The following is a 27,244-nucleotide window of genomic DNA, read 5'->3' as shown; positions in this document are numbered from 1 at the left end:
GATAATGAAGACGACATTTTCATATTTTCCAGGAAAGTTCGAAAATCCAGCGCCAGCGAAAATTATTTTTTTTTAAATCAAACATATTATCGATCAAAAGCGCTTTTTTGCGCCGCAAACCTATACCCCCTTTCATTTTTGGTGAACACTCCCTTTAAGTAGTTTTCGATCTTTGCATCATTTTGTCTGAGACCCAGGAATTTTTTCAATATACAACGATGGTGCAGGACCCCAATTTGAAAAGATAATAAAATGCAAAACTATCTAATACTGGTAAACATCTAAAATGAGCGCTCAACACTTACAAATTTAATTTGATAAATCATAACCATTGTAAAAACTTTATCTTTATTTACAATTTAAAGCTTAAAGGGGCAGTAAGGGAAAATGAAAGGCCGGGTGAAGGCTGAAACCTAAGAACTTCTGGAATTGATCGAGACCTATAAGAGTTCACTCCGATGTTCCTATCTCGAGAAATTGATATAAAACTGTGTCAAAATTATACCAAAACTTATTTAATAAGATTTGGTTTAAAAATCTAAGTTGTAATAAGATCATATTCAGCAAATACGCAACCAATCTGAAAACGACGATATCCCAGAGGAGCGTGAAAAACTCAAGTTTGCTCCTATTATTATTTTAATTTAACAATTTTAATAATAATAATATTATTATAATAATAATATTATTTTAATAATGGCAGCGCAGTATCACTGTCTCCGTCTGTATCACGTGACAACTCTTCTAGGTCTCGATCAACTCCTGAAGTTCTTAGGTTTCAGCAGGGGGCGGAAACGTCATGTGTGTGTGTCTGTACCAAAAGAGTGTGTGTCAGTTTACTGTACCAAAGGTTTGTACTGTAGGTTTATACGGTACGTAAGAATCTCGGGATTTGTACAGTCTAGGAGAGTACATTTGTTTATTGTTAATTGTTTACTTAAACATATGTTTAATATACATGTAATATATTATTTACATATTTATGTCAACACTATAAAGCCAAATTTTCATGCAAAGAATATAATTTTATTAAAGTTTACAATAAACTACTCGTTATTCAAATTTAAATATAATCGACGACATTGTTCTACAAAGCAGTGCGACTGGCTTTCTCTTGCCGGACCAGCGCCATTTCCTTTCCCTTTATTCCTGTTCCCTGGGTTTCAGCCTATACCCCCTTTCATTTTTCTTTTACAGTCCCTTTAAATAAAATCGACTTTCGTACTGATTATGACAGCATATGCTACCGAAATTTGTCTCTTTGTTAATGGGGCACCCTGTACAGTAGACGACATACATATTATCTATCCTAGGGAGCACCCTGTACAGTAGACAACATACATATTATCTATCCTAGGGGACACCCTGTACAGTAGACAATATACATGTTATCTATCCTAGTGGGCACCCTGTACAGTAGACAACATACATATTATCTATCCTAGGGGGCACCCTGTACAGTAGACAACATACATATTATCTATCCCAGGGGGCATCCTGTAAAGTATACACCATAAATATTATCTATCCTAGGGGGCACCCTGTACAGTAGACACCATACATATTATCTATCCCAGGGGACACCCTGTACAGTAGACAACATACATATTATCTATCCTAGTGGGCACCCTGTACAGTAGACAACATACATATTATCTATCCTATGGGGCACCCTGTACAGTAGACACCATACATATTATCTATCCTAGGGAGCACCCTGTACAGTAGACACCATACATATTATCTATCCTAGGGGGCACCCTGTACAGTAGACCACATACATATTATCTAGCCTAGAACTAAGAAAACTAAGAATATTTATCTTCTCAAATTATCAATAAAACAGAATTAATATAAACCCCTAAAATTTTAAATTATTTAAATCCAATTAATAATCAAAAATTTAATACATTTTCTAATCTAATCTAAGAAAAGGAGATGGAAACTTATAAATGAGGGAAAAGGTAGTTTAAAAAGGTTGAGCTGATTTAGTTAACAATTTCTGTAAGATATTCAGAGATTATAGTGATCTCATTGGAAGAAACAAAACAAGTTGAACCCGGTTCAAATTGAACCAGTATTTCACCCTGGTTTAAATTGAACCCGTTTCAAATTAAACCGCATTCATAATTTTCCAACTCTAAGGATAACCTAAATAATCTGGAATGCACAACCTTTATATAAAATTCGTTGATTAAAGTTTTAGAAAAATTGTTTATTTTATTCAGGTTTTCTTTTCCAGGTCATTTTTGCTATCCTTGTAACATAATCTACATTTATTAACTAAACAAAAGTGATTCTATTCCTAAGAAATATCCCATAAATATCCTTTTATTGCAATGTTAACATTTTTTCTAAAAAAAAATATTTTAAAAAGTTTTCTTGCTGAAACTTACCACACTCTGAGTGTTCATCCGACCCGTCCTGGCAATCTCCCTGTCCATCGCACTCCTTGGATATCGGGACGCATTCTCCGGATCCACATCTAAACTCCTGAGGTCTACAGCATTCTTTCTCATCCTCGCCATCATCACAATCCAACCTTCCATCACAGGGAACTCCACAACCACCTCAAGGATCCAATATTTAGAAATCAAAATTAATTCATATTTTGCGATTAAACGTCGAACGACTGCAAAAAAAAATTTTTGACCCATTTTTGTGTAACTTTGTAATCCTGAAAAAGGACCCTACAGGTTGATAGGAACGATCATATCATGAGAATAGAGAAATAGAGAAAAAAGCATTTTATTGTTTCCGAAGTGTAAAAGCGAGTGCAATTTTAAGGAATATTCATTCTTGAAATTTAAAGGATGCTTAATGACGAAGACGACATTTTCATATTTTCCAAGAAATGTTCGACTGTATCAACTATTAAAGTAAAACAACTTTCTCACATTATGGATCATTATTTTGTTGCAAAAATTTACTATTTTTGTTTTAGAATGAAGTTTATTCAAAAAAATAACAATTCATAATGAGAACGATGATTGTTTGAGTGTTTTTTATCGGTTGAGATAAAATAGTACTTGGAATATTAAAACAGTAGAAAAAAATATAGTTTTAAATTGTTAAAATATCTAAGTTATTTGTAAACTTACCCGCAATGCAGACTGTTTCATTGATACCACATTTAGCTAAAACACAAATATTTTTTAGAGTAATGAAGAAAATGCAGGAATTAAGAATATTTTATAAAAATGCTGCGGAACCAGAAAATTGGAGAATTTTTGTCGTCTTCTTTTCGTTAGTAAATATTTTGTCGTCTTCTCTTTTCTTTTCGTTAGTAAATATTTTGTCGTCTTCTCTTTTCTTTTCGTTAGTAAATATTTTGTCGTCTTCTCTTTTCTTTTCGTTAGTAAATATTTTGTCGTCTTCTCTTTTCTTTTCGTTAGTAAATATTTTGTAATTTTTAACAGATCACATTTCGAGGAGGAACATGTCTAGACAAATATTACTTGCATCCATTTCAATTAAATTTATAAACTCTGTAGCAATATTACTTTAGTAAAAAATAAAAAGGACGACATGTTTCCCACATGTTTATGGTCTTAGTCAAGGTTTTGGTATGGTAAATTGTTTTCAGTAAAGACGTTGGTGCTCTACAGATTAAGTTCTTTGTTGCTAATTATTACCGTCACATTCGTTACAAATAAACTTGTTTTCAAGAAAAAAGAACGGGCGTTAAATAAATATTTTTGCTGATTTGGTCGTTTCAATGTGAATCAAAAAGTTTGGCTCCTATTTTGTTCGAAATTGCGCGTTGGCTAAAAAAAGTAAACAAAATTTTTTGCTCCGACTCCGAGCTATAAATGATAAGAACGAATTTTTATCAAAATGTCCAAAAGTTGAGAAAATTATTTTTGAAAAAGTAACCTGGCTTGGGAGGACAGGAGATCTCGTCTTCACCCTTGAAATTTGAATTACTTTTTTAAGGAAAGTAAAAAGAATTGGGAACTTTTTTATTTCGTTAATTCATTTAATAGTTTCAACCTCTGGAACAAATCAAGTTTCATTTGAATTTCTTTCATTATCTGAAAGAAATGATACAGGGTGTCCCACGAAACATGACAGTTGGTGAATAGTTTTGAACGTCTTCTTCCGTATACTGTATTGTATATTGAAGACTTTTCGCAGTTTATTTCATTAAAAAAGTCTTTTTCTCAAATATTTTTTACTTTGAAATCAAATTCACTTTTTTATAAATGCCATATGATACTTTTTATTATTCTCTTTGGTATCAAACAACTTAACAAATTATAGAAGAAGACATTTAAAACTGTTTACCAACTGTCATGTTTCGTGGGACACCCTGTATATCTACAGTAAAAATTAGAAAACTCTGTAATAGGAAGAGGAATTTTAGACCCAAGCTTTGACTTTAAATAGTACAATCAACATGAGACACAACAATTGTGCAGTGTAACACTGACAAGACCCATTTAACCTAATACGTGATTTAATAAGTTAAACTATATACCTTGTAACAACATCAAATACACTGAAGTATTGCTATAATATCTTCCTATTCCAAAATTTCCTGGATCTCACAGTAGGGAAAGATTTTTTTATATTCAAGTAATATCTAATCCCTGAGAACAATCCCAGATATCATTACAGATATCCTCATTTTTAACACAAGATCCATCCCTGCAGGTCAGCTCATCCGCCCCACACGCAACCTGGCAACCCTAGAGATAAACACAAGGTTAAACTTAGACCCGGAGATCTAGCTCCGGAGATACAACCTGCTCATCTTCTCCGGCCGGACAATCCTTCACTCCGTTGCAGCGGAGATAGGACGAGACACAAGATCCGTTTGAACATCTAACATCGTCTTCTTTACAGCAGGAGGATTCGTCACTTCCGTCGAGACACTAATTAATCATACAGTTTTTCTTACTAATTTTTATTTTTTAAATGCAGAAAGTTAAGGTTTTAAATGATAAGTTTTTACTTACTTGATTAACTCCGTCGCACTTCAGTCCTAGATTGATACAAGATCCGTCTCCACAGGTCCATTCTTTAACCGGATATAGACATTATTTTTTTCTATAGGAGGGTTAGTTATAGACAGCTGAAGACGACATTTATCTATAAAATTTCTAGTTTTTTGTTAATCGGACATAATTGACATTTATAATGAATTTGTATTGCTGAAGCTGTAAATGCACAAATCCGCGAGTCGCCTTATTCTTATGAATTCACAGGGGAAATTAAAATAGATTTCAGGAAATGTCGTCTTTTAAAAACGCATTTTTTAAATTATACCATATACAGGGCTACCCATAAGGAATGATTCTTGAAAGACGACCTGAAACTCTTTCAATATAACGATAACAAAGTTAAATTAGTCTTTTAATGGCTTATTCAATGATTTGGCAAAGGAAGACACAAGTTAACAGTTGCAAGGAATCATAAATATAAGGAATTCCGTGCAGTTGTCTCTAAAATCTCATTATTTTTGGGTAACCCTGTATCTTACGATAGAAGTTGGAAAGTAACATTATTGCCCCTTATAAAAGATAAGCTAAATATGATATTCGAGTTTAGAGTTCCAATTAGACCTCTGTGAGGATTTGGATATTGAAAACTACTTTGTATACAACGTTATTCCGCCCCCCTTTCTTATTCATAATTGATATTCAAAACATAAAAACAGAATAGGATGGGAGAGGGAGAGAGAGGGGTTGGTATGCAAATTTTGACGCGAGCATGACAGGACGGATCAGAGTTTAAGATATTCTATCAAGGTTCCTGAAGTTAGATCGCAGGGACAACCCTTCTCATCACTCCGGTCAGGACAGTTTGGTATCCGGTCACACACCCGGATACGGTCAATACAGGATCCGTCCGATATACATGTAAACTCACCAGGTCCACAAACTGTAATATATCATTTTAAACTCTTTCCCATTTTTGTTAAGGGGATAAGCATTATTATGCTGCATACCTTTACCATGCACTTTTTGAAATATTTTAAACCTCCTTAACACTAGTTAGAGGTTTTAAATTTTCAAAAATGAATGTTCCTCGATAAGTTTAACTAAGTTTACACTGTAAATTAATTATAACTGTATGTATCACAATCCTATACCAACTCTACTGGAACAATCACAGGAGGTGGTGGAATTCATCAACAAATCCTAATCTAAGTATAAAATTTTTCCGACAAAACCATCATGAATAAATTATCCTCTGCTAGTTCCAGAGAGATGTTTACTGCTTTTGCTGATTAGAAAACTATTGTAAAATTTGAGATAAAATAACAATGGTTGAAAATCAAAGAAAATTTAATGATGTTTGTGATAAAAACAAAATAATAAAATGGCAAGTTTCTAAATAGCCCAAGACAATTATAATAAGGCCTAGTCTTAACGCATGATCCATAACCATACTTAAGCCTAACCCTGTGGCCTAACCCAATCTATGATACAATATTTTTTACAAAAAAACTAACCTATTATACATTCTTCTAGGTTTTCATCCTCGCCCCCTGGACAGTCGGAGTTCCCGTCACATTTCAGATCTCCGGGTATACATTCACCACTCTCACACTCATAGTAGGGTAGGGAGCAGGGAACTAAAATATATAGTAGAGTAGGGAGCAGGAAACTAAAATATATAGTAGGGTAGGGAGTAGGGAACTGAAACATATAGTACGGTAGGGAGCAGGGAACTAAAATATATAGTAGGGTAGGAAGCAGGGAACTGAAATATATAGTAGGGTAGGGAGCAGGGAACTAAAATATATAGTAGGGTAGGGAGCAAGGAACTAAAATATTTAGTAGGGTAGGGAGCAGGGAACTAAAATTTATAGTAGGGTAGGGAGCAGGGAACTAAAATATAAAGTAGGGTAGGGAGTAGGGCACTAAAATATATGGTACGGTAGGGAGCAGGGAACTAAAATATATAGTAGGGTAGGAAGCAGGGAACTGAAATATATAGTAGGGTAGGGAGCAGGGAACTAAAATATATAGTAGGGTAGGGAGCAAGGAACTAAAATATTTAGTAGGGTAGGGAGCAGGGAACTAAAATTTATAGTAGGGTAGGGAGCAGGGAACTAAAATATAAAGTAGGGTAGGGAGTAGGGCACTAAAATATATGGTAGGGTAGGGAGCAGGGAACTGAAATATATAGTAGGGTAGAGAGCAGGGAACTAAAATATAAAGTAGGGTAGAGAGCAGGGAGCTAAAATATATAGTAGGGTAGGGAGCAGGGAACTGAAATATATAGTAGGGTAGGGAGCAGGGAACTAAAATATATAGTAGGGTAGAGAGCAGGGAACTAAAACATATAGTAGGGTAGGGAGCAGGGCACTAAAATATATATTTAGGGTAGGGAGCAGGGAACTAAAATATATAGAAGGGTAGGGAGCAGGGAACTAAAATATATAGAAGGGTAGGGTGCAGGGAACTAAAATACATATATAAGGGCAGGAAGTAGGGGGTTATTATGAGGAGGCTGATTCCACACTGTATGGAGCATGGGATAATAAGCAGGTAACTGATTGCACGGTAGGTATGGAGCAGAGAAGAATAAGGGGGAGCTGATTGAACAGTGTAGGAAGCACGAAGGACTGAGAAGGGAACTAAATGTACGGTGTAGGGAACAGAGAAGAATGTGAAGGGAGCTGATCGCACGTGTTAGGGATCAGGGAGGAATCAGGAGGGAGCTGATTGCACGTGGTAGGGAGCAGGGAGGAATGATGAGGGAGCTGATTGCAAGTGGAAGGGAGCAGGGAGTAATAAGGGGGGAGCTGATTGCACAGTGGGTAGGGAGCAGGGGAGAATGAGGAGGGGGCTGATTGCACGGTGTAGAGAGTAGAGAGCAATGAGGGGGGAGTTGATTGCACGGTGTAGGGAGCAGGGGAGAATGAGGAGGGAGATGATTGCACGGTGTAGGGAGCAGGGGAAAATGAAGAGGTAGATGATTGCACGGTGTAGGGAGAATGAGGAGGGAGATGATTGCACGGTGTAGGGAGCAGGAGAGAATGAGGAGGGAGATGATTGCACGGTGTGGGGAGCAGGAAGAATGAAGAGGGAGATGATTGCACGGTGTAGGGAGCAGGGAAGAATGAAGAGGGAGATGATTGCACGGTGTAAGGAGCAGGAGAGAATGAGTCGAGGGAGATGATTGACGGTGTAAGGAGCAGGGGAGAATGAGGAGGGAGATGATTGCACGGTGTAGGGAGCAGGGGAGAATGAGGAGGGAGATGATTGCACGGTGTGGGGAGCAGGAGAGAATGAGTCGAGGGAGATGATTGCACGGTGTAGGGAGCAGGAGAGAATGAGGAGGGAGATGATTGCACGGTGTGGGGAGCAGGGGAGAATGAGGAGGGAGATGATTGCACGGTGTAGGGAGCAGGGGAGAATGAGGAGGGAGATGATTGCACGGTGTAGGGAGCAGGGAAGAATGAGGAGGGAGATGATTGCACGGTGTAGGGAGCAGAGAGCAATGAGGAGGGAGATGATTGCACGGTGTAGAGAGTAGAGAGCAATGAGGAGGGAGATGATTGCACGGTGTAGGGAGCAGGGGAGAATGAGGAGGGAGATGATTGCACGGTGTAGGGAGCAGGGGAAAATGAAGAGGTAGATGATTGCACGGTGTAGGGAGAATGAGGAGGGAGATGATTGCACGGTGTAGGGAGCAGGAGAGAATGAGGAGGGAGATGATTGCACGGTGTAGGGAGCAGGGAAGAATGAAGAGGGAGATGATTGCACGGTGTAGGGAGCAGGGAAGAATGAAGAGGGAGATGATTGCACGGTGTAAGGAGCAGGAGAGAATGAGTCGAGGGAGATGATTGACGGTGTAAGGAGCAGGGGAGAATGAGGAGGGAGATGATTGCACGGTGTAGGGAGCAGGGGAAAATGAGTCGAGGGAGATGATTGCACGGTGTAGGGAGCAGAGAAGAATGAGGAGGGAGAGAGGGAAAATATGCAAAAGAGATATACCGTGACACTATCTTGAGAAGATGCACGCTTCTTTAATATAAACTGCCACATAAGATTAAACTTTAACGGAGGATTTATTTTTCATAGTATTTTTACATGCAAATACACTTGTCTACACTAGTCTTACGGTTTGTTAGGTTTCACGGAATGTAGTTTTGTTTGTGTGGTATATTGTATGCTGTACAATGTATACAGAATGGGATTGTAAGGACGACCTGGATCTCATATAATATGACGATCCGTAGCTTTTAATGGTTTATTTAGTGATTTGGCAAAGTAGGAAAACAAGTTGGCAGTTGCAGGAATTTTGAATGTGAGAAAACATACAGTATAAATTTCGTACAGTCGTCTATTGCGTCTCATTCGTTATGGGTCACCCTGTATATCTATGTTTATGCAAGATAAATCCCATAAATACAATTTTGAAAAAAATAATACAAAAAAAGAATACATGTGAGCAAGTTTTTAATATTGTAAGAAAGATATTTGAGGTTTATCCAGGGGCGTAAATATTTAAGGGGGGGGGGGGCTTTATGGGCAATGACTCTCAAACCCCCTGGAGAAGTAAAAACTATGATTTTCAGGTGGGGATTCCAACGGGTGCTGAACCCGCACCTGGAATATCAAAATAGGTTGAACCCCCTGCACAAATTCCTGCATACGCCCCTGAATGTCATATATTGCCAGGTCTTTTATGTGTTTCTCCCTGTTGATCAATAATGCTTATAAGTAAGCTAATGACGCATACCACATTATGCGTACTCACACGCTAGGTTTACACTTGGAGTCTAACCTACGATCCAACCTTGATTTATTGAAAGGGTTAAAAGTAAGACAGAATTGAAAGTAGGGCCTGGTATCTAGGTACTATCTTAAGCACTGAAATTTACTATCTCTCTATTCCTGACTGTGGATGTATCATATTTCTCTGCAACGTAAAATTTGTTCTTTTTAACCAACCAACTCTTCCCAATTCTGTTTAGTTATTGGTTAACTGTTTTGTTATTGGTTGACTGTTTTGTTATTAGTTGACTGTAATTCTGTATTGGTTGACTGTTTTGTTATTGGTAGACTGTTTTGTTATTGGTTGACAGTCTTGTTGTTGACTGTAATTCTATATTGGCTGACTGTTTTGTTATTGGTAGACTGTTTTGTTATTGGTTGACTAATTTGTTATATGTTGACTGTAAATCTATATTGGTTAACTGTTTTGTTATTAGTTGACTGTAATTCAAAATTGGTCGACAGTTGTGTTTTTGGTTGATTGGTTTGTTGTTGGTGACTGTTTTGTTATTGGTTAACTGTTTTGTTATTGGTTAACTGTTTTGTTGTTGGTGACTGTTTATATAATGGTTGACTGTTTTGTTATAGGTTGACTGTTTTTTTATTGGTTGTTTGGTTTGTTATTGGTTGACTGGTTTGTTATTGGCTGACTGTTTATATAATGGTTGACTGTTTTGTTATAGGTTGACTGTTTTTATATTGGTTGTTGGTTTGTTATTGGTTGACTGGTTTGTTATTGGCTGACTGGTTTGTTATTGGCTGACTGGTTTGTTATTGGCTGACTGCTTAGATAATGGTTGACTGTTTTGTTATATGTTGACTGTTTTTATATTGGTTGTTTGGTTTGTTATTGGTTGACTGGTTTGTTATTGGCTGACTGCTTAGATAATGGTTGACTGTTTTGTTATAGGTTGACTGTTTTTTATATTGGTTGTTTGGTTTTTTTACAGGTTAACTGTTTTGTTATTGGTTGACTGTTTTGATAATGGTTGACTGTTTTGTTATTGGTTGACTGTTTTTTATATTGGTTGACTGTTTTGTTATTGGTTGACTGTTTTGTTATTGGTTGACTGTTTTGTTATTGGTTGACTGTTTTGTTATTGGTTGACTGTTATAGTAAATGGGTTGACAGAGTTCCCGTAATTAAAAAATCCAACGCTTTGGTCTCAAGTAAAAAAAGTAAATAAACACTTGCCATAAATGTTTAAATCACAATATTTTAAAAACCTTTGAAATTTAAAACTATTTTATTTAGCAGAATTTATAGTTTGAAATATCAAATGTCTGTGACATCAGGTTGCAAAGGTAAAGGAATATGAATTTGTGGCGAGTTCTCAGTTCTTTTATAACTTTTTAATGGGATCCAGAAGTTTTTTACTTTTAACTTATCATCTAGGAAAATACCAAAAATGTAAATTACTACTTACTTGTTGTTAGTTCTGCTGTTGTGGTATCTGTGGTAGTTAGTAAAGCTGTTGTCGATTCAACCGTTGTTGTTGTTGTAGTTGTTGTAGTTGTTGTAGTGACTAGTTCTGGTGTAGGGGTTGATAGATAGTCTAGATCTGATATACAGTTCTGGTTTTCATCCCAGCTCACTTCCTCTCCGGGGTTCTACAACAGTAGGAGAAAACTAAGATTACTTGAAAAGTTCAAAATCTGTTTTTCTTAGTCTCCTCTATAACACCTAAGGGTTCGAAAAGCTGGTCAAAGAAAAAGAAAGGATTTTGATTTTGAACTATTATGTCGAATTACAAAAATAATAAATATACTATTAATCAAGATCTAAATCTCAATACCCTCATGGTCATTGGTGAAGAAGTGCAATATTGCAATAATGAAATTATTTAATCCTGCGCATTGTATTATACTGCATTGTATTGTACATGTAGACTGCAAGTACACAGGGGGGAGAGCTTTTGAGCCCCCCCTCTGGATCAGTGAATTTTATGGTTTTCAATGGGAGCCACCCGGACAAATTTAAGCTACCCTTGACAAAATCCTGTGTATGCCTCCGGTTATAAACATATAGGGTCTGCACTCAGCATCATTTCTTTTAATGAGTAGAAGTGTTTAAAAACCTTTGGACAGTCCTCGACTCCATCACAGCGCTGAACCTCACAGATTCTAAATAAGAGAATATCAAGTAGTAATAGAACTAAGGACGGGTGGAGTTAAATGTTCCAGGAGGGAGGGGTGGCTGCTCTCAGGGTTGAAATTGCTCCCAGAATTTTGTAGTTGCTCCCAGGGTTTTGGAGTAAAATGTGAAAATTTATCAGACTTTTATAAAAAGTCCTTTAAAAAGGGTACTTTAAACCCGAAAATTGTAAAATGGGCCTTGCAACCCCTTTTTTATATCTTTTTAAGTTATCTTATTTCCAAGTTTTTTTCTGAAAAAATCCAATTTTTCGCTTAAAAAAACTTTGATTGATTGTGGCCATTAAAAATGCGTTTTTACTCATCAGTCACAAAATAAACATTGTTCTAGATCAAATATAGAGCCGTCTATACGGCGCACACTAGACTAAAAATAATAAAATTATTAAGATATCGGAGGAAAACTAAACTCCAAAACCCTGAGAGCAGCCACCCCTCTCTCGTCCTAGAAAGCACGGCAGTTTAGAGACAAATTAAAGGTCGTTGTTTATCTTTGGTGGCCAGTAAGGACACATTTTAAAAGGTTGACATTAGATAATTCTCAAAGATCTAAGACGATATTTAGATCGTCGCTTAACAGTCATGTTTAGTTGGGACACCCGGTATTTGAAGAGGATTACTCCAAGGTGTAGAATACCTGTGAGGAGTACCAGGACAGACTATCTGAGTATCTGCTCTGCATCCTGGAGGTTGAGGTAGAGGATCAGGGAGCTGTATTCCACCAACCTTAACCTACATCACATAATATAGTCTTGTGACCAGTGTCCGAATTTAATGAATTTATGCCGCGTCTCAAATCCCCAAAACACTGATTTAAATTGAGCGCCGGCTTAAATCTTGACAAATTGAATACAATTCTAAGGGCAACAAACCATATTTGAGCCGCGGCCTAAATTCTTTAAATTCGACCTCAGATAAAATGAAAAGTGAGAAGTAGTTTAACTATGTAGATTAAGTTGAACTATGTAGATTAAGTTGAACTATGTAGATTAAGTTGAACTACTTCTCTATTGTGCCAGTTCAGGTTCAAGAGAAGTGGTTCAACTTAATAAACACAATTATAACTGCTTATAGCTATTAAAAAAAATGAGTCTGTCGAAACTCTGACTTCATAATTTTTATGTTTTTGCAACCCAATGTCGTAGACCTTAGATTTTCAAACATGAATTCTGTTAGATAAAATAATCTAAGTTTTAAATATCAAAGATAGCATAAATACAGATTAGGAAATTTGAGGAAAAAGTTATGAATCAGACATGCTCTTTTTTAAATACAGAGTCATTAGAAAAATATTTTTTAATAATTGCTCACTTAAACTTATGTCAACAACCCCTAAAAGAAAGTTAAAAAATTACCTCTTTCCACCAGTCTGAGTCAATGATAGGACTGAAGAGAGGGAGTTGTCCTGCTGATATAGCTGATGTGAGGACCTGGATTAGTCCTAACTTGTCCTCATTATTCTGTGAGAGTAGATCTATAGTTACAGATTGCAGTCCTGGAGTTGTTCCGCGTCTAAACAAAAAAGTATATATAAAGTATAAAATATCTACTGCAAGATGTAGAAAAAGATTCTTTAAACTTTTTTCTCACGGGATACTTCAAACCCATGGTATGTAACCTTATACACTCAAACCTTCCTAATTTATTAGGATAACAATTATCTAAAAAATAGTTATATTTAATATTTATATTATTTATATTTAAAGTTATTCTGCAAAAACTACAAAATTATGTTTACAGTATCTTATTTAATTGATTGTAAATTCGTGTAAATTCAATGACAACAGTAGAGATCTCCTTTCTGATATATAACTTAATAATTTTTTATGTCTATCTTTACACGTTTCTATTTCACAGTATGTTTAAATGTTGCAGTTTTTCTCATAAAAACCCGGAATGTGTCAATTCCTACCATGAAAATCCGCCAAATAGAATATAAAACCGGTTGTTTGAACTCAACTCTGTGGAAAATAAGATGCAGCTTGAATCCGAAAGCTCAAGCCGTAAATAAGGGTTAACAACAGCTTAGATCCGAACTGTATTTTCCCGAATGCTCTGGTAAAACTTTTGCTTTAAAACAACATCAAATACACATAAGATTGCTTTATCGTCGTCTTCATAATCCATTTTTATTTAATTTATGTCTCCCACTGTATTAAATCCTGCATGTTTAGTCTATGGGTTGAATGCCCGGAATGTAATATAATTCTTATCTTATTTGTTTAACATTACATATTTTACACAAAAATTTACCAAAGAATATTGTCCCATGCATAACAGCTTGTTACAGAGTGTTCCAAAAAATGTCTAATCTTTTATATCTTTGCAAACTGATGTTGATATTTCAAATTATGAAATCTGCTAAATCAAATTGTTAAAATTCGAAATATAAAAGTTTCTTTATTTAAAAAAAAAGATTCAAATTAATTTGATTTTGTCAAGAAATACCACAAATTGTCAAATTTAAGACATTTTACATTGGGAAAAATGTTAATTGGAATCTATCTGCTGTATATCTAATTCATAGTTAAACCCCAGATATGCAAAAAACAAGCAGCAATATTTAAACATTGTTTTATACCCCATTTGTCAAATTTTGTATAAAATTCATGAATAATGAGGGATATATTAAATTTAATTTAATTTTCGGTTATGGTGATGGACCAAACCTCTGTAGAGTAAAAAAGTAGATGTTAGTTCCACATTCCACAAAATATATTTCGGTCTGGGTTGACCCTCGTCAGTTCTTGAGACTGTTTCTTAAATTTAAATAATTGAATGAAGTACACAGAAAATAAATCTTATGTTTTTGTAATTTTTAAAAACATGGGTATTTGTTTAAGAGTGTCGTTGGAAAACAAAAATAATTGAAAAAGATATTACTTTAAAGCGTTGAATATTCCAGTAAGCTTTTTAAAACTTTGAATTTTTTCATTACAAAAATGTTTCCAGACCATTTAGATATTTAGTCAACACTTTCACATCAACTTGTATGGGTGAATACATTTTCTTTCATTAAACGTTAAAAAGTATTAAAAGAATAACCATTCCTTTTAGTGAGAAAATTATTCACCAACTATTGAGATCGGGCCAACCTTGAAGTGTTACCAGGTCTTAACCGAACGAGCTCACTATTTTGTAGCCATGGTTACGAAAATTTCAAAGCTGCAAAGCACTTTTTTTAGACTTGTTTTCGCCTCAAAATGTGCTATTTATCAATTAGCTACAATAAGAAAAAAGTTACGATTCTAAGGAGGTATGATACAACTTAACCCTAGTTCATCCCTTCAAAAATTTTATTATTGGATGAAACTCAAACTCTGACTTACTTAATATCTGCCAGTGTAATAAACTGTGCTCCTGGTACCCCGGAGTAAAGGTTCTGGATGGTTTCCGTTGCATTGTTGGCTATCTCCAGGTACTGAGTTGACATATGATCACTGAAACTACTCTCCCAGTCCCGGGAGAGATACAGATAAAATCTTAGAATCACGGAGTTACTTAAAGATACTCCACTTCCTTCTCCTTCATCTCCTTCCTGAAATATTGTATGTTTTTGTAAGAAATGAGTTGAAAGGTTGAGATAAAGTACAGAACGGATAATGGGTTTAAGTCCTTGATAAGAAAACTTGAGGACGATAATACTCTGGAAGGATGAAAAGGAATATAGAAAGTTGGATACAGAGGAAGAGAAGGGTTTGAGCAGATTGGGTCAAATAGAAAGGAAGAGAAGGGGCTAAAAAGGTTGGGTTGGATACAGAGGAAGAAAAGGGATTGAGAAGGGTTGGGTTGGATCGAGAGGAGGAGAATGGTCGGATAAGGTTGGGTTAAATACATAAGAAAAGAAGTGTCTGTGAAGGTTGCGTTAGATAAAGTGAAGGAGAAGGTTCGGATAAGGTTGGGTTAAATACGTAAGAAAAGAAGTGTTGGAGAAGGTTGCGTTAAATAAAGTGAAGCAGAAGGGTCGGAAAAGGTTGGGTTAGATACAGAACATAAATTCTGTCTGAGAAGGTTGCGTTAGATAAAGTGGAGGAGAAGGGTTGAATAAGGTTGGGTTAGATACAAAAGAAAAGAAGGGTTGGAGAAAAGTTGCGTTAGAAATGGAGGAGGAGAAGGATTGGGTTGAATACAGAGGAGGAGAGGAGGAGAAGGTTTGGTTAGATACAGAGGAGGAGGAGGGTTGGAGAAGGTTTGGTTAGATACAGAGGAGGAGGAGGGTTGGAGAAGGTTTGGTCAGATACAGAGGAGGAGGAGGGTTGGAGAAGGTTTGGTTAGATACAGAGAAGGAGAATGAATGGAAAAAGGGATGGGCAAAGGTTTGAATGTATGATAAGAGTGGGGATATGCAGTAGATATGCCTGGATGGGAAGAGGAGAAATTTTGGTTTGGTAGGTACTATATAGTATTTACATATCTAAACTGTGGTTAGGTTGTATATGTATCTAAACTGTGTGCAGTTTGATGTAATACATGAAATATCTAAACTCTGTGTTGTTTGGTGATATATATGATATATCTAAACTGTGTGTTGTTTAGTGGTATACATGATATATCTTAACTGTGTGTGGTTTGGTAAAAATACTGAGTAAGGTTTGATATATCTAGTAGTTTAGAGTTTAGACGGAGTCCATGGTTTATAAAACTCCAGTGATAAACCTCTAGTATGGAGAGGGTGTATGTAACCTGTCATATAAATCCTGTCCAGCAAAGAATAAACTACTTGCATTGTCAACATAATGTCTTTTCTGAAGAATGCAGGATCAACTGATTAAATTAGTTGAAAATTATATAAACTATTTGGAAATCAGATTTTGTTCTGAACTTTTTTTGAAACCATAAAAGATCCCAAATTGTAGAAAATAAGACAATGAACCCCCCAAAAAAAAAACCAAAAATCAGACATTGAAAGTGTTATAAAGCATACAATAAGCCCAAAAAGCATTGAAAAAAATGACGTTAAAAAATAATAAAAGGATCCGAAGAAAGTTCTAGAGATAAGAAAATCTAAATGTTAAAAGTGAAAAGTCAAAAGATCTAAAATCAGGAAATGATACCTGAAAGTACTTTAAATAAGAAATTGATCCTAACAGTTTCAAAAATTCTTTAAAAAGTTCTTAAAGGTCTAAAAATTGCTTAAAATACGACAATGAGACTAAAACGTCACGAAATTGAGACTATGATCTCAAAACGTTAATACAAATGAGAAAATGATCGGAAAAAGTTACCAGAAAATAGACAATGCTCTGAAAAAAATACCAGAATTTAGACAATTTACTAAAAAAAGTTACCAGAAATTAGACAAATGATCTCAAAAGTTACCAGAAATTAGACAATGATCTAAAAAGTAAAAATTAGACAATGACTGAGAAAGTACAATAAATCAGAAAATGAAGAAGCGAGTGTGATGTATCTAATAAAAAATTCATAATCGTGAGAGGTGAACTGTGTAAATTAGATGTTATCAATCCTAGACATAGAGAATAGAATATATATTAGAGTGGAATTTAGACAATCCCTCGGTATGAATTTGTTCAGTCCCTTTCAGCCTGAAAGGTAGTTCAAAGTGTACAAATTATGTAAATGTTCACAAATTATATGCAGTAGAGTACATTAATACAGTATGTTCCCTATAGACTATCCATTTCAATTTCGAATTTTTTAAACTGTTAAATAAACTTTATAATGAATTAGGTGAATAAAAAACATCATTTGATTTACAGCTATAACGAAAAATCATCGTTTGTTAAAGTGAAAGGCATAGAGTCTATGTGATATGATCATTGGTCTATTATGAAACCAGCCTATTTCATAATTTGGTTTTTTATAAAATGATATTCCAGGGCCCAAAAGGTTATATAGCATAAATATGTGAAGTACACCTGCAGTATGGAAACAGTACAACAAAATGGCCGTTTTACACTTTTTTCTAGTAAATTCCCCTCTAATATATATTCTACTCTCTATGATCCTAGATCTTTATATATTCATATCAGTTCCCTCCAACAAATTCTCACGCAGATCAAGGATGCTACACCCGATACTTTAGTTGAATGTACATTGTAAACAAACGCATTGTCCACTGAAGAGCGTACGGAAATGCGTAAAGGTAAAATTAGCGTAAAGTACTTTATGTTAGATTAGAAACATCGACTAAAATAGATATCCTCAACAACATAAACTTTATATCGGAGCTTTAGTTCCGTTATACTGCCAGGATATCTACCTAAAGATATTTTAAAACATGAGCTTTAGTTCTGTTATACGGTCAGGATATCTACCTAAAGATATTTTAATTGATTCATAGAATGTGGAAGCTGGTTCAATGTCAAATGACAATTTCCCACAAGTATTTACCAAAATGACAGTATTGCACCGACATTTTCCTCAATGACAATTTCCACAGGACATACTACCAAATGACAATTTCCTAAAGACATTTTCCCAAAAGACAATTTCCAACAGGTATTTACCCAAATGACAACTTCTCACAGACATTTTCGCATTACTATTTTCAGGGATTTTTAGTTTTTGAGATCCTACATGTTGTTTTATTACCAAACAAAACTGCAAATGCAATTTGCAATTATAACACAAAATCCAGTTTTATCAATTTATTGTCTCTGCTACATAAAGAACAGAAGTACAACACTTTCCACACCTAAACTTTAATGAGGTTAAGCGGCTGAGTAAGGTTTGTCTAATTTGCAGTAAACTCCATTCAATTTCATTCCCGATGAAAACACCCCACCCTGCATCCATATATACCATGATCTTACTCAGATTTATGCAAATTTTGATGGTTATTATACAGGGCGGAGAGTTTTGCAAAATTGCAAAATTGCAAAATTAAGAAGGAGTAGTTGAAGAAGTAGTAGTTTGAGAAGGAGTAGTTGTGAAGGAGAAGTTTAAGAAGGAGTAATTTGAGAAGGAGTAGTTTGAGAAGGAGTTGTTTGAGATGGAGTAGTCGGAGAAGGAGTAGTTTGAGAAAAATCTGTGTTATAGAGTTCGTTTAAAAAAGAATCGATCGAAAAGGAGTAGTTGGAGAAGGAGAAATTGGAGAAGGATTGAGAAGGAGTAGTTTGAGAAGGAGTAGTTTGAGAAGGAGTAGTTGGAGAAGGAGAAATTGGAGAAGGAGTAGTTTGAGAAGGAGTAGTTTGAGAAGGAGTAGTTTTAGCAGGAGTAGTTTGAGAAGGAGTAGTTTGAGAAGGAGTAGTTTGAGAAGGAGAAGTTTGAGCAGGAGTAGTTTGAGAAGGAGTAGTTTGAGAAGAAGTAGTTTGAGAAGGAGTAGTTTGAGAAGGAGTAGTTTGATAAGGAGTATTTGGAGAAGGGCTAGTATGAAACGAAATAGTTTGGGAAAGAGTATTTTTTTATCACAAACTCAAATTTTCCAATCCCTATATCTATGCAACCTAATGCATTTGACCTAACAGACTCTATAGTTTGAAATATGAAAGCTCTAAATAGTTTGGGAAAGAGTATTTGTAGAAGGAGTAGTTTGGGAGTAGTTTGAGATAAAAGCTGAGTTTAAAAATGAAAATTAAGAAGAAAATAAGTTTAACTATTTGATATTTCCTACCTCTAGATCTTCATAAACATTCTCCAGGTCATCATAATAATCTAGAGCACCACTCCCCTCTGAAGCTCGTTGCTCAATCGCAAATCTATTCTGAAATTAAACATTTTGTTAAAATCTACGAAAATCCGCGAAAAAGCAATTTTAGCATGTTTAGATTCAGTGTGAAGTTAAGTATTTTTATCATCAGGGAGTTTATAAATGTAATATAATTGTAGGAGAAATGGTTTTTCATTTAGAGCTTTTCTCAGAACTGCAATACAATAAATTGCACTGAATCTAGACATTCCATTTATTCTTACAGTACAAATACACAATTCTAATAGCATCATGCACAACTGTAATAGCACAATGCAAAATTGTGTAATAGCACAATGCAAAATTGTGTAATAGCACAATGCAAAATTGTGTAATAGCACAATGCAAAATTGTGTAATAGCACAATGCAAAATTGTGTAATAGCACAATGCAAAATTGTGTAATAGCACAATGCAAAATTGAAACAGCACAATGCAAAATTGAAACAGCACAATGCAAAATTGAAACAGCACAATGCAAAATTGAAACAGCACAATGCACAATACAAAATGTACATTGTTTTTAAAAGACAACTTTTAAATTGTCTTTAAATAGTGAATTTCCAACATTTTAGTTATGTGTTCAGGTACAAAGACGCATGATGGAAAATTTTGCAACAAATTCGATCTTTTTGTAATTTGTTAACTTTTTGAAAGAAATATCGTCACATACTTTTTTTCAAAATAACAAATGTTTAAACCTTAATCTATAATGCATTTTTACACAACAGCAAGTTGTAATCTATAATACCAACTTGCTTAAAGCCAAATATTTTAAAAATGTGTGCATAAAAATGCATCAGAGCAAGATGTAATCTTTGATACCACAACTTGCTTTCTACAAATATTTTAAAAATATGCATAATCATGCATTAGAACAAGTTGTAATCTTTGATACCAATTTGCTATAAGCCAAATATTTTGAAATTATTAATTCATTAATTTTTGCATGTTTTCCAGCACACTTCCCAAATTAAGTTACAATTTCAATTTTTTTTGTAATGAGCAAATTTTTAATATATTTTTGCATTTTAAGAGTTAGTTTTAGTATTTTATTGTATTTAAAAATGTTATTTATGCATCAGAGTATGTTCTCTAATCGTTAGTACCAATTTAAGTTTTATTAGGAAAATTATGGGAAATTTTTCATTTGGAAAATGGCCGTTTGAACACTTTCTCTTTGGGAAAATGCAGAACGTCAGGAAAACTTATCTATCTAGGAATTTAGGCAAAAAGTTTTAAATAGTGGGTGGGGACTAATTGAGTTAACAATTTTCTCCCTCACATTTGCCAAATATTAATCCATGAACTGCAACAAAAACTCGCAAATTTATCGCAAAATTGAGGTTGTAATTTTTAAACATTTAAGCAATATTTTTTCCCGATTTTTTCGCCTTCCCTGCCCATAACCAAGATCATGTTGAGATGGCAGAGATATCCAACACGAGTTAATGCATTGCAAAACTCGCTAGTTAACCTTTGCACTTCATTTTTGCATGAGACAACAATGATTGCAAATCAATTTTATGCAGAATGTCCCATTCACCTACGCCAAGCGTCGTGAATATATTTTTTGAAAAGTCAGCTCATTCCTAATTTTATCTTAATTCAATAAAATTTGCACAAACCTGTTCTAATGCCATGCAAATTACAGTTTAATAGGTGTCTCAAAGTATTTTTGACTTTCCGACGAAGATTTTGATAAATGTTACAATCTGAAATGCCCTGAGTTGCCCGTTGTATTTCCAAATATATTGATAATTTAATCAAGTTTGTTTTCATTAATATTATTTCTTGCAAAAATTTGTCCTCCCCATTGTTAATAATTTTGCCAAATTCTATAACAAATCGTGTTATAAGGGCGGGAATACAATCCAGATACGTTATATTTGTTACCCGAGCGCTGCGATTTGAACGTTCTAAAAATTATCTTTAAATTGGCAACTTTACGTTTTTATCACAAACTCAAATTTTCCAATCCCTATATCTATGCAACCTAATGCATTTGACCTAACAGACTCTATAGTTTGAAATATGAAAGCTCTACGACATCGGGCTGTAAAGATATAAGAAAATCAGAGTTAGTGGCAAAAGCTCACTCCCTTTAATTTGTTATCAAAGCTTACAAATCTTAGGTGGACTTTTATATGATTTATAAGGTTTACTTTTGCTCAAAAACCGAAACGCCTGAATATATTGTAAAAATATATTTTTTGATAATTGCCTTTATCCGACTAGACTAATAGACTGGCAGGGTTCAGGTTTCTCATTTTAAATATTTGTTTTAAGGCCTTCGTCAATGAACACACTCACACAGGGGGATGACTTTCATCTATAGAGGTGTAGACATTAAACATTAGACAACTAGTCTTAGGAAATAATATTATATAGATAGGTATAGACATTAGACATTAGACATTAGACATTAGACAACTAGTTTAGGAAATAATCATATCTAGATAGGTTTAGTCAATAGACATTAGACATTAGACAACTAGTTTAGGAAATAATATTATATAGATAGGTTTAGACAATAGACATTAGACATTAGACAACTAGTTTTAGGAAATAATATTATCTAGATAGGTTTAGACAATAGACATTAGACATGAGACAACTAGTTTAGGAAATAATATTATATAGATAGGTTTAGACAATAGACATTAGACATTAGACAACTAGTTTTAGGAAATAATATTATCTAGATAGGTGTAGACATTAGACATTAGACATTAGACATTAGACAACTAGTTTAGGAAATAATATTATCTAGATAGGTTTAGACAATTGACATTAGACATGAGACAACTAGTTTAGGAAATAATATTATCTAGATAGGTTTAGACAATAGACATTAGACATGAGACAACTAGTTTAGGAAATAATATTATCTAGATAGGTTTAGACAATAGACATTAGACATTAGACAACTAGTTTTAGGAAATAATATTATCTAGATAGGTTTAGACATTAGACATTTGACATTAGACAACTAGTTTAGGAAATAATCATATCTAGATAGGTTTAGACAGTAGACAACTAGTTTTAGGAAATAAAATTATCTAGATGTAGACATTAGACAACTAGATAGGTGTAGACATTAGACAACTAGATAGGTGTAGACATTAAACATCTAGATAGATGCAGGCATTAGACAACTAGATAGGCGTGAACATTAGACAACTAGATAGGTGTAGACATTAAACATCTAGATAGATGCAGACATTAGACAACTAGATAGGCGTGAACATTAGACAACTGGATAGGTGTAGACATTAAACATCTAGATAGATGCAGATATTAGACAACTAGATAGGCGTGAACATTAGACAACTGGATAGGCGTGAACATTAGACAACTAGATAGGTGTAGACATTAGACAACTAGATAGGTGTAGACATTAGACATTAGACAAATAGTTTTAGGAAATAATATTAAATAGATAGGTGATAACACTAGACAACTTAATAGATTATACAGTAGACAACTTAATAGGTGTAGAGAGTAGACAATAATGCTTCATTCTTATTCTTTATTAAAGTGACGTCTATTTTATTACAAGTTCTGTCATATTCAACTTCAAGAGTCCTTGGAGTCTACAAAAACAAATGCAAGACGCGAAAAATCGTGCGAAAATATAATTTAAAAATAAAAATAACATTTTGAGCGTGTATTGTAGTGCGTGTATGACTACGGTGTATGCGGGGGTGTAAATGTTTATTGTCGGTTGTGTCAGATGATAAGAAGGTTCCTTAGTAGGAAAGATTCTGCAGAAAAAAGTTGCCAAACCAAACAGAATTATTATTTTGAACAAAAATATTTAGAACTTATATAGAAGCTTTTCTGGGTTGCCCTAGTTTTGCATAATTTTCATTTGTGTAAAACAGTATAATAGAGATTATGTTTATATGGTATAAAACTAAACAGCTGATGATTCATTGGAGGGAGGAATGGCAAAAACACCAATTTGTAATTCACAAATCTGTTAATGGAAAGTGATTGTAACAGGGAATACAGAGTACTTCAGGGTACAGGGTACTACAATGTACTGCAAAGTACTGGGCTTTAGTGGGGTATACTGGGGGTAGGGGGTACAGAAACCAACAGAATTTTTAATAAAAATATATATGCAGAGTCTGAAGCACTTCTAAGCATATTTTCTTTATAGTTTTCCATTATTTTTATTTAAAGCTATTTTAATACTAATCAGCTTATCACTTAATGGAGGGAGGGATGGCAACATCGCCAATTTGTAATCCCCATATCTGCAGGGTACTGTTGGGTACTGCGGGGTACTTTGGGGTACTGTGGGGTGCAGTGAAGCCATTTGCCCAGCTATAGCTAACATGTATGTAAATATCTATTATGAGCAAATTATAGATTATTCTTCTAACACGTTGAGGTCCGGCCTTCTAAAATTTATATAGCATGTTAAATAAAACAATGTTTTCAGCAAAACGATGACAAAAATTTTATTTTTCTTTCAAGTTTTTTGTTACATATAACAAAACAATTGCAAATAGTTAAAAATACATTTTTTTCGAAAAACAAGTGGATAATGAAGGATGCAGACACAGTTTTTAAAATGCATTTTTCCCTAAAAAAATATTTATTTATTTTAAAAAAAAAATATTTTATCTCATGGTTGAAAATAACCTTTATAAAAATGCGAAACTTTACTCCGAAAGTTTATTTTTGACGTCTTCCCTAGGTTAACCCAGTATCTCCGCATTCATTCTGCTTAATTTAAACTGACACGTATCCATCTTCTAGATTGTTCCAGAAACTACAAAATATAAAAATTCAAGAACCATGTGTAACGTTTAAAGGAACGGTAAGTAACATTTTCAGTGACCCTTCAAGCAAAGATGGCTATGGCCGATTCACAACGGTACCCGTACAGCTTTGTCTGTATGACTTAGTTAATAGATATCATTTTTATAATTTTGAAATCTGAGCTGGGATACCTTCCATCCCGACTGCTTAATCCGAATTTATTTAATTTCTTGCTTAATCCACGCTCTGATTATTCAATTTGTGGTTTCTCTACAAAGTGATTTGCGTACATTTCTACTGCTGAAAAACCTATAGTAATCATCAGAATAAGACACCATTGAACCTAGAAAAAACGACAATTTATCTTTCATATTATTGATCAGAGAATTGTATCAAAGGTCCTGTTGTGAATCGGGACATGTCATCTTTACCATGGAGAGTCACTTGAAATTACCCGTCCCTTTAAAAATAAAGAGTTTAAAAATTTGTAACGGTTAAAATATGTAACGGTTAAAATTTGTAACGGTTAAAATATGTAACGTGTGAAATGTGCTGCGGTTAACAGATATAACATTTAAAATGTGCAGCGTTTAAATCTACATAATTTCAAATATGTGGCGTTTAAAATATACGTGAAACGGTTGAAGTTTGTAACGTTTTAAATATGTAACATGTGAAATGTGTAGGTGTTGCGTTTAATTGTGAAGCATTTCAAGTATTTAGCGTTTGAATACGTCCGTTCAAAGTATGCAGCGCTTAAATGTATGAATGGAAACAAACAATTAAAAAAATGCCAATTATAAAAAGCCGGAATGTACAATTATCAACTTTATCTCTGTATTTAAAAAAAATCTAAAAAGGCAGACAATTTATCTTGAACCATCGTATTGACCAAATTGATACGACGTTGATGTTTTTCTTTATAAATTATTGACTTAATTTAAAATCGTCTTTGAACTTTTTCTTCATTTTTACTGGAACCCACTGTTTGTTATATAAATAGATCGGTTGATAGACGTAAACAATGGGTCTAGAGAATGAATAGGAGAAGATCTATCCCAGAAACAATTCAAATCATCTAAGCGTACGTTTATTATGCAGTCTGCAAACCATTGCCTTAAGGGACTGTATGCGTAATTTTAAGTGAGCCTCCATACAAAGTTGTCAACGCCTGATTTACAACGGTACCCTTGAGAGCTTTGCTTGATCAAGTATCAAATATTAGATATCGATGTTTTTGTTTCTCTCAACTGTTTATTTTAATTTGCGGTTTCTCTGTGAAAGTGACTTGCGCATTTCTTGTCTATAAGAAACAGTTATTGTAAACGAGTTACATCCAAATTTAGAAAACACGACATCTAGTGTTATATCTGTTATTTTTATTAATCTATGGATATTCCATTGTAAAGATTTCAGCTCTGGACTATATAACCATGGGAGAGACGCATTCGGTTTAGTTTATGATTTAAAAATCTTTAAACTTTTGGAGAAAAAGAGATAAAATTATGTCACAACTCTTGCGAGGACAAGGACCTAAACTGTTCTCTAGCGTCTTTAATAAAACCACAACAAAGAGACGTATTAAAGTCTAAAGACTATAAAGATTATTATTTTTCCAGCCAACTAATTCCTCATATCAAAATCTTGTGTCATGGAGATAGCTTGTGTCATGGAGATAGCTTGTGTCATGGAGATAGCTTCTGTCATGGAGATGGCTTATTTCATGGAGATTGGAGATCGTTTACATTTAGTGTTGGCATATGCGTTTTCAATGAAAGAGTAAAAAAGATAGTTATAAGTTAACAGATTATTGAAATATGCAGTGAAACGAAATTGAATTCAAACACAGGGGATATTAGTTCCAAAACTAACACTTGGCCCATTTCTAACACTGAGTGTTAAAAATGGGCCAAATCTGCAAAGTTATCTTTTTCAAGAGTACATTTCTTTAAATCCAAGACGAGTAGAACAAAAATTACACCATATATTCATAAAAAAAATGGCTAAAACCAAGAGTGTAATATAAGGAAAGTTAATTACAGTTGCGTATACTCTGCGCACATATTGAAACCTGTTTCTCTGGGCGGAATTTATAAACAAGAATAGATGCCTCAGTGTTCGTTTAGTATCCGAGGAGGTTAAAAGCATTGAATTTTGATAATTTTGATAATTCACAAAATAGGTTCCTATGACCAGAATATTTCATTGATTATTTATGTGAAAGATGGATCCCATGTCAGGCTTCGACATCCGTCTTGTGTTTATATTACCGCCCAGATACAAAAGATGTGTACACATCTGAAATAACTTTCCTTGCATTAAATCCTTGACTAAAACTATATATAGAAACAATAAGTGTCAATCCTAAACTAATAATAAGATGTGAGAATCAGTTTTTGATGATTCTTGATTTCATTTTCGAACATATCCCTATTTTGAAACAATTACCGGATTTCAGCTCATGTCGCGTTTTCAGAACATATCCTGGTTTTGAGACAATTACTCGAATTCATATCAATGTCAATTTTTAAGACGCACTTAAAAAGAACTCAAGAAAAGAATGAAAATTCCGAAAGATTATTTTTGAATAAGTTTTCAGTTCAACTCATGACGATTTAGCTCTTTATATTTCAAATTCACATCCTTGAAATATTGTAAACAGCAACCCCCTTTTATTATTATATTCTCTGCATAAGCAATGTAAATATGTCTATTGTTGTTTTAGATCAGGTTCAATTTCCACACTCAAGAAAACTCAAGAAAGAAAATGGTCAGGCTTTTAATTCTATCAACGTTATTTGTAGAATTAAATTGTTTTACCCCCCCCCCCTCCCACGTCTCCAAAAGAAACTGCCAGGTTTTCCGTTTATGTTTATTTAAAGATAAATTGATAAACATTTTATTAAAAAAAAATTCTGTAACTATGA

General features: G+C 34.2%; 1 protein-coding gene across 1 annotated transcript in view; it reads right to left on the bottom strand.

The window, feature by feature from the left end:
* Window positions 1-27,244, bottom strand: part of LOC111696296 (low-density lipoprotein receptor-related protein 4) — a 35,431-nt gene that overhangs the window by 4,792 nt on the left and 3,395 nt on the right. Inside the window, exons 2-15 of the mRNA XM_023465864.1 lie at window positions 19,468-19,557; window positions 15,221-15,429; window positions 13,247-13,403; window positions 12,529-12,623; window positions 11,816-11,861; window positions 11,165-11,348; window positions 6,461-6,583; window positions 5,758-5,886; window positions 4,962-5,023; window positions 4,749-4,877; window positions 4,593-4,691; window positions 3,877-3,910; window positions 3,102-3,137; window positions 2,397-2,570 (exon numbers count right to left, since the gene is read on the bottom strand). Coding sequence (XP_023321632.1) covers window positions 2,397-2,570; window positions 3,102-3,137; window positions 3,877-3,910; window positions 4,593-4,691; window positions 4,749-4,877; window positions 4,962-5,023; window positions 5,758-5,886; window positions 6,461-6,583; window positions 11,165-11,348; window positions 11,816-11,861; window positions 12,529-12,623; window positions 13,247-13,403; window positions 15,221-15,429; window positions 19,468-19,557 — 1,567 coding nt within the window. The remainder of the gene's footprint in view (window positions 1-2,396; window positions 2,571-3,101; window positions 3,138-3,876; window positions 3,911-4,592; window positions 4,692-4,748; window positions 4,878-4,961; window positions 5,024-5,757; window positions 5,887-6,460; window positions 6,584-11,164; window positions 11,349-11,815; window positions 11,862-12,528; window positions 12,624-13,246; window positions 13,404-15,220; window positions 15,430-19,467; window positions 19,558-27,244) is intronic.

The sequence above is a fragment of the Eurytemora carolleeae genome, unplaced genomic scaffold (genome assembly GCF_000591075.1).
Source record: "Eurytemora carolleeae unplaced genomic scaffold, Eaff_2.0 scaffold229, whole genome shotgun sequence".
Lineage (NCBI taxonomy): Eukaryota > Metazoa > Arthropoda > Copepoda > Calanoida > Temoridae > Eurytemora > Eurytemora carolleeae.
This window is presented reverse-complemented; position numbering and strand designations above follow the sequence as displayed.